The sequence below is a fragment of the Desmodus rotundus genome, chromosome 5, assembly GCF_022682495.2.
Source record: "Desmodus rotundus isolate HL8 chromosome 5, HLdesRot8A.1, whole genome shotgun sequence".
Taxonomy (NCBI): Eukaryota; Metazoa; Chordata; class Mammalia; order Chiroptera; family Phyllostomidae; genus Desmodus; species Desmodus rotundus.
Genome location: NC_071391.1, coordinates 100,171,986 through 100,180,254, shown reverse-complemented (window position 1 = coordinate 100,180,254; position 8,269 = coordinate 100,171,986). Strand labels below are relative to the sequence as shown.

The 8,269-nt window shown below is 48.8% G+C and overlaps 1 protein-coding gene across 1 annotated transcript; it reads right to left on the bottom strand.

The window, feature by feature from the left end:
* Nucleotides 1-746: 746 nt before the first annotated feature.
* Nucleotides 747-8,269, bottom strand: C5H2orf92 (chromosome 5 C2orf92 homolog). Its single transcript, XM_024571831.3, has 4 exons — nucleotides 8,224-8,269; nucleotides 3,268-3,378; nucleotides 1,805-1,955; nucleotides 747-1,073 (listed from the first exon to the last, which is right to left on the bottom strand). Exons 1-4 carry the CDS (start codon nucleotides 8,267-8,269, stop codon nucleotides 941-943), a joined length of 441 nt encoding a protein of 146 aa, XP_024427599.1. The 3' UTR covers nucleotides 747-940.

Genomic DNA, 8,269 nt, shown 5'->3' with positions numbered 1-8,269 from the left:
TCCTTTGCACCCAAATCTTCCTTCCTCCTCCCCACCCTCCTACTTCGTCTTCCCTTGCCCTGCCCCTCCCAACACCATTATCCCAGTGCCCTTCCTTTCCTATCTTCACCTTCTACCTTATTCCCTCACCCCATTCCCACCCAACTCTCCCTCTCTCCACCCCCCAGCCCTTGGGCCCCGCAAGTGTATTTTGGGCCAGTTCCCACCTTCATCAGGACCACTTGCTTAGGTCACACCCCTTCCTTACACATTACCTCCCTCCTCCGACCTCAGCCCTTGCCCCTTTGGACCCCTGCCTGGGGCTACAGGAGTGTATGCCTGCCCTGGGGTCAAGGCAGAGCTCAGGCTGGAGGCAACTGCACCACAGAGGTGGCAGGGCAGGTCCTCCCCAGCTGCTGCCGTGACGGCCCTCAGGACCCTCTGCTGACCCTGCTGCCCTCCCGTGTTCTAGGGGGCAAGTGCTGCCTGAGCACAATACTCCCGGCCCCTGCAACACGCAACACCAACAACAGGGCCCCAACCCTGGAACACGGAGACCTAACTGGCCCCCCAAGAGCTTCAGCCAGCCCACTGGCATCTCAGAAACCTGCCAGGGCCACGCCTGACTCCAGCCAGCGCCTTTGGTCGCCTCATGTATTTTGATATTGTCAGGTATTAGGTGTTCAGCTAATATCTGTTTGATGAATGACTGAATCAGTGAATCAATGTGTTAACAAAGAACCAGTGTTTGTCAGGCTTGTCTTCACGCGAGCACCCTAAATCCCCATGCTAGTCATGGTGCCACACCACCACAAGCACCCTGTGGGGGGAACATTTTGTCTTGGCCCACCCAAGGTGCCAAGAAGGTAAATATCCATACGGTACACCTCACAGCCAGATCCAGGTGCCTCTCGGGGTGTGCATCTCGGCTCCAAGTCCACGGGGGCTGGCCCACCCCCACCTAGGCGCAGGAATCGCAGCTCAGCTGTTTCTGCTTTCCTGAGTATTTTTTGGAGTTCTTTTCCTGAGACTTGTTCCACCAGGCCTTTCCGTTCATTATAAAAATGTTATATGTCATGTTCGCCGGAGGATATCTGAAACAAGACACAAAAACCACGTCCCACAAATGTGCCTACAGAAATTCCTACTGTGCACTCATTGAGGGGCGAGGATTCCCCTTCCCTCTGCCTCTGGGAAGCTCCTCCCGCAGCTCCCTCCCAGCTCCGGCTCCCCACAGCTTTGGTGGGTCCCTGTGGGATGTAGCCATACTCTCTGCTGCTTCTTCTGAGACCTCCACTGCTGCGCCAGGCATTAGCCTCATTTGCAGGATCATGGAGAAGACTGGGCAGTCTGTGGAAGGTTCTGGGAAGGGGAGTGTACCAGTACCCTGAAACCAGCGCCACTGTTCCAGGAGGAATGCTGCCGTCTCCACCCCCGCCTTGCCCCTCCTGCCCTCTTACTGCACATGTTCCCTTCTACACCCATGTTCCTACTTCCTGATCTGTCAGCCGGAGCTGTCCCAGCTCCTCTTTCAGTAGCCCTCATACAGGCACAGGTGTGGCCGAACCTATGCGGCCTTTAGGGGCCAGCATGGCCCAAGCCAGGGATCCCAAAACCTGGCTGTGCAACAGAGCCTCCCAGGCAATGCCTAAAAACCTACAGCAGGGTTACCTGTACTCTCACAAAGCCTGCAAGGAGATGCCAATGCTCCCCCAGACTAAGAGCCCCTGCCTCCTAAATCCAAGAGGAGCGGGGAGCTCCGGGCAACACTGGTACAAACACCCATGAGTTCTTGGAAGAAAGGTGGGGACTGAGAGCCACTCACAACGCCTGTTTCCTCCTGGTGTACATGGTCAGCACGAGCAACAGCACCACTGTGGTCACTAGGATTCCTGCCACCGCGGCAACGGCAACCACAATGTTCCTCTGGAGGAAGTGCAGCAGCTCCCTGCAGGGCACAGTCCTGCTTTGAGTATCTAAATGAGAAGACATTCGCAGAGTAAGCAGACATTCGACCCCATACAGATCCGCAGGGACAACCTGTTGGCTCCCAAAACAGCAAAACCTCACCGGGAAGGAACTGGCTTTCTTTAGGGAAACGCCTTTGTAAGCTCTTTGGTGGAGGAGGCAAGATACTCAGGGTGTGAGCTGGGAAGCAGCAAAGCAACCAAAGAGAAGGTTCCACAAACCACAGTTTATAGGAAGTGAGGAGAAGAGGGGAGAGCTCAGGTGGAGGGAAGAGGTGGCAGCATGAGAGGAGGTGACAAAGTCCTACTGCCACGCTTTTAAGAACAATGGAGTCAGACACTCCGTTTGCAGCTTTTCCCAGGACAGTGGTACGACCTCTCTCTGCTGCCCTCCCGCTCCTGCTCCCTCAGCTTCAGGAAATTCTAACATGAGCACGGTCTGCCTCGCGTGTGTGAGTTCAGGGGAATGTTGTGACATAAGGCAAATGCGATCCTGAGATGATCCTGAGCTCTTCTGGCCACCTGGGGACTTGCAGAAATCTTGTGAATGGCGAGTGTGGGCGTGGGAGTACAAGGCAATCTTAGCTAGACCCCAAAGGAGGAGACCCCCACTGACATTGGGAACACCATTTGTAGTATGACCAAAAAAAAGAAAAGATTCAGGGAAATAAGGCGCAGAGGTACAATGACAGGAACCAGATGGCGTAGTGTGAAAGCTGGGAGCCTAGTGATGCTGACAGGAGGTGCTGGCCAAGGGCCTTCGTGGCTCATGGAGCAAAATTGGGCCTGTTCCCTGCTTGCATCTCCACCACACCAGGACGCAGTAGCATCGAGGAGCTGTAAGGGCTCTGTTGGAATGATTTAGCGTTGGACCTCTCAGAGTTAGGAAGGGACAACCAGGTATAGTTTTGTTAGCGGGTGGCTACATGGAGGGAGTATACTGGTCTGGGTACTGGCGTGCTGTCTCGATGGGCAAGTTCCTACCCACACTGAATGGGCTCAGGCTCAGGCAATCCAAAGTTGGTGATGAGGGATTAGGTCCCTGTTTGGCGCCTAGTCCTTCCCATTTTTAGTAAGTCTCGGTGCCCAGTCCCGGCGGGGCTCACAAGATGGTGACGATGTTGTGCGTGGCCCTGGCTGCACAACACAACGTAAAGGGAGCATCCTTTTGAAAGGGAGCTCAAATTCCAGGAATTACTTTTATTCATAATTTTAACTGCAGGTTGTATTCTTTTGTGGGTGATTTAAAGGTGTGTTGACATCTGGTCCTTTAAATGCCGTAAAAGGCAAACGGACAGGCTCATGCTGCGTAGATTATTACCTGGCTTAACTGCTTCTTTAAGTGTTCTTTTATCTACAGAGGTTAACTGCTTGCTTACAGCCCTGTTGAACGGAGAGGGCTCCTTATTTCTCTCCTTCTCTGACATGTGACCTACAAGAGACAAAAGGCAAAATGTGTTCATCTAAAAACAGCTTCTGGTCTGTGATTAGTTCTGGTTTTAGGATGAAAGTAACTTCCTCTCAAGTCAAAGTGAGAGGTTAGGGAGGATTTTGGAGAAGAGTCCAAAAGTACATCAAAGTTTTGTTTTTGTTTATTTTTTCATCTGACAAAGTCCTCGGTGACCCCCGTGTAGACTGAGGCAGTGGTTTGTACACTTGAGCATCTGTCAGGACCCCCAGGAGGCCTTGGTAAAGCACGGATCGCTACTGCACGTCAACTGTACTTGAAAAAACCTGTTAGTTTTCATGATTTTGTTTAACGTCCACACGGATCACTTGGCCCCATCCCAGAGGGTCTGACTCAGTAGGTCTGGGAAGGCCTGAAAACGTGGCACTGACGCTGCCAGCCGAGGACCACACCTAGAGGAGCCTGAGGAGAGCCTTCCAGCCAGTCCCTGGGCCTCGCAGAGCCCCGGGCTCCACCAGCACAGAGACAGAGATAATGCAACCTCCCTCACAGGGTGCATGATATGTTCGGGAAAACCACTTATAAGCCACAAAGTACTATAACAAGTGTTCTTGAGTGGCAAACGTAGGGCAGGAACATGAACTAGACTGAGATGCTCATTCACTGGTAGAGAGACTGCAGAGTGGATTAGCAGAAAGAGACAGACTTGAACATCAAAAATATTTGCATCCCAGCAGCGGAATTGCTGGGTCAAAGGGCAGTTCCATTTTTAGTTTTCTGAGGAAATTTCATACTGTTTTCCACAGTGGCCTCACCAGTCTGCATTCCCACCAACAGTGCACTAGGGTTCCCTTTTCTCCTCATCCTCTCCAACATTTGTTTGTTGATTTGTTTATGTTGGCCACTCTGACCGGTGTGAGATGGTACTTCACTGTGGTTTTAATTTGCATCTCTCTGATGGCTAGTGATGCTGAGCATCTTTTCATATGTCTCTGGGCCCTTCGTATGTCTTCCTTGGAGAAGTGTCTGTTCAAGTCCTTTGCCCATTTTTTAATTGGGTTGTTTGTCTTCCTGGAGTGCAGTCGTGTGAGTTCTTTATATATTTTGGAGATCAGGCCCTTGTCTGAGGTATCATTGGCAAATATGTTTTCCCATACTGTTGGTTCTCTTTGTATTTTAATGCTGTTTTCTTTAGCCCTGCAGAAGCTTTTTATTTTGATGAGGTCCCATTTGTTTATTCTTTCCTTTATGTCCCTTGCTTTATACCCTAAGGGACGTGTTTATACCCTAAGAACCCTGAAACACCCATCCAAAAGAACCTATGCACCCCAACGTTCACAGCAGCACAATTTACAATAGCCAAGTACTGGAAGCAACCTAAGTGCCCATCAGCAAATGAGTGGATCAAAAAATTATGGTACATTTACACAATGGAATTCTATGCAGCAGAGAGAAAGAAGGAGCTTATACCCTTTGCAATGGCATGGATGGAACTGGAGAGCATTATGCTAAGTGAAATAAGCCAGGCGGTGAGGGACAAATACCATATGATCTCACCTTTAACTGGAACATAATCAACAAAAGAAAAAAGCAAACAAAATATAACCAGAGACATTGAAATTAAGAACATTGTAACCATAGTCACAGGGGAGTGGGGAGGGGAAAGTGGGGAGAGGGGTCTATAGGAGCTACTATAAAGGACACAAGGACAAAATCAAGGAGGAGGGTAGAGGTGGGGGCGGGAGGTGGGACTGGTTGGGTTGGGGTGGAGGGAAGGGGAGAAAATGCAGACAATTGTAACTGAATAAAAATAAATTAATTAATTAAAAATAAATAAATAAATAAATAAAAATATTTGCATCCCAACGCTGCCAATGGCTGTCTTTGGCTCATTAGCATACAGGATCTGTCAGAGAGCCTGAGTGAGTTTAGCGTGGAGAAAACTGGGCAGCCAGAAAGCTGTCTTTGCCTAATACAGGACTGGTCCTAGAAGGGGGCTGAGAGAATTTCTGAAACGTTCCAGGAGCAAACTAGAACCAATGGGTAGGAGCTCCAGCTGCATCTGTTTAGACTGTTTACAGCTAGAAAGCAGGGCTGTCACAAGGAGAATGGGGAAGAATGAAAAGTAATGAGCCGCACCCGGAGGACACTGCTGGCCAGGCTGGAGCCTCTAGTCCTGGACGGGAGATCTCTGCGTGCCTGGTGCCTCAGGGAGACAATTTGGTTAAGACTGTTGTGGAGGCAGGGGTGGTGATAACAGCCTTGTGAGATCTTAGTTATTTCTCCGGAAAGAGGGAAATTTGTTCCTCATTCAACTTGGCCTGGAAAAAAGAGAAAACTCCCAGCACAATATGACTCACTTTGAAAGGCCAGCTTGTCAAGGCAAAGTTGAGAGGTTAACTGCCACAGACAGAAAACTCTGGATAACATGGAGTGAGTCCACAAGAGGGCTGGGTTTGCCTTACTTTTTCATGGAGCCGTAAAAAAGGTGGACTTATAACTTGAACACAAACTTTTACTTTCCTCGTCTCTGCACAACCAAGACGTAAGACACTGTCCATACTTATTGTCTCTACGGCCAGATGTTTCCATTTACCTACGGTTCTTTGGAGAGTTTGAAGGATGCTTTCCATGTGTGACGGGTTGTAATTTTGATCATTTGTTGAATTATTTTTGTGTGAAAAAAATAAGCAGTATTATCAAGTTTTGCCAAATGCAGTCAACTTCCAAACTTCATTTCAGCTTTAGAAAACCACTGACTGGGACAGCAGCAGCCCCTGTCACGAGAAGCATGGTCAAGTCCCTGGGGTTTGCATGGCGCAGACTTGGTCCAAATCCCCAGTCATGTCCGGGGCCTGGCACCTTTATCCCAAATGAGCCCAGAACCAAGAAATGTTGGCTTTGTGCCCAAGGAAAAGTTGAAGTCTTACATCTTCGTAACTTCTCTGCGTTTTCTAAGTAGGCTTAGGAGACTCTGACACGGGAACGGGCCTTTGATTCCGCGTGAACAGCAACTCATTGGTCCCTGTTAACTGAGGACGAGCGTCCCTTCCCACACCTGGGCTCACTGTTTACAGGACACTTCACTTCTCAGAGGATAATTTCCTCACTGCTCTTCATATCGAGCCCTTTTAATCTTTTTTTTTTTTTAATGCTCACTGTTGCTAAGGAAAGGGTATAATGTGTCCTTAAAATGGACACATCACACGCGACCATAACTGGTGTCTCCTACAGGCATCCCAAGTTCACACAATAGCGGCTTGACCTGAGGCAGGTCACTTAACCTCGGGGCCCCTGCGTGGAAAATGGGGGCATAGTCATAATGCTGCACACACGGGACTGCTGTGGAAATAAAACAGGGTAGTTGAAAAACTCCTGTGTCTGGCACACAGTAAGTGCTCAGTATATTTTAATTTTCTCCTTGTAATAGTTGTTATTATCGTTACACAGAATGTATCATACATTCATCCGCGTTCACTCCTTCAGCAAACAGTACTGAGCACCTACTACCTATCACACCCGACTCCTCAGCGTGGGACACAGGGCCTGGTGAGTGCGCAGATATTGTCACGAGGTATCTCCTGGTCATTTCAACAGAGGGACTAGGAGAACGAGTACCAGTCAGATTGAAGGTGGAAATAGCCCCAAATACAACAAGGAATTGATTCAAAAATAATGTTTGCAAAGAAGAGATGAAGGTTCTAAATTAATTGCGATGTTTAAAAAAACAAAACAAATATTTTTGTCCTGGTTCTTCCTGCAGGAAACTATATGAGTTAATAAGAGTTAATTCAGCTGATGTAGACAAGTGACTCGGGGAAAATGCAAAAATGTGCAGAACCCTGGACTCAACTCTAGCTATTCCTGCTGGGTACCATTTAGTGAATATTTATTGTCATTCTCTAAAACACCTTGTCTTGAGCAAGGAACTCCGTCTATCAAAATCACTTCTGAGAAGTTGTGATTTCACTAGATACCCCAGACAGGAAACATTACAGACCCACTGTAGAAATTTGGTCCAAATCTCATGATATTTTATGTCATAATTTTTCTCCTTGTTCCCGTTGCCATTCTCCTCACCTCTGAGACCGTCCTCACGCTGTCCCTCTCTGGGAACAAACCTCTGTCCTGTTTCTATAAGTAGCACATCGTTTTCTTCCATGGGGGCTCATTGCACCTCCTAAGAAGCTACTCGCAGGGACAGCCCTGCCTTTGCGACAGACAAACCTAGACCAAATCCTGACTTTGCTGTTTACCAAAATGAGACCTCGGGCAATTAGCTCCACCTCTTGATCTCTGGATACTCGTGGATAGAATGAGAATACGATTATTTCACTCAGAACTTCTGTGAAGATTGAACAGAACAATGTATAGGAAACCACTTAGCACAGAGCCAGTGTGCCCATATGCTAAAGACTGAGTATTTGGAGACTGCTGCTCTTCGTCTTAGCTATGACGATAACCCCCAGGTCAGCTGGCGACACTGCTTGTTTCCTGCTCTTTGGACGTGGCACAAGTGCATTAATACGTGGGTGGGGAAGAAAAAAGACGAAGCACAAAGGAAACTGAGATGTAATTATCATATGAAAACGGGAATATCTGCCATAGATTCTGTGGCACCCCATCCAGCCATGCTTGCCTCCTCCCATGCCTACCTGTGCTCGGAGCCTCAGGGGCCAGCCCTTGGAGAGACACATCCTTTCTGCCCGACCCCACATCCCAGGCAGCCAGGGGAGGGATATGGGACTGCCAGGGGAGGGATATGGGGCTGCAAAGGGGCTCTGAAGACTCTGCTGACCCTTGAAGAATCTTGCACCTCCAGATGGAAGAGAAAGTCGTGCTGGGGCTGCACTGCCTCAATCCCTTTACCTCCTGCCTTGAAAGTGGATGTGATGTCTGGAGCTGCAGAAGCCAT

What these genes read in the sequence shown, in the direction of transcription:
- C5H2orf92 (XM_024571831.3), bottom strand. Translation starts at nt 8,269, where the DNA reads ATGGCTTCTGCAGCTCCAGACATCACATCCACTTTCAAGGCAGGAG. An exon ending in ATCCACTTTCAAGGCAGGAG is followed by an intron (nt 3,379 to 8,223) that starts GTAAAGGGATTG and finishes TGTCTCTTGTAG; the next exon opens with GTCACATGTCAGAGAAGGAG. An exon ending in TAAAGAAGCAGTTAAGCCAG is followed by an intron (nt 1,956 to 3,267) that starts GTAATAATCTAC and finishes CTTCTCATTTAG; the next exon opens with ATACTCAAAGCAGGACTGTG.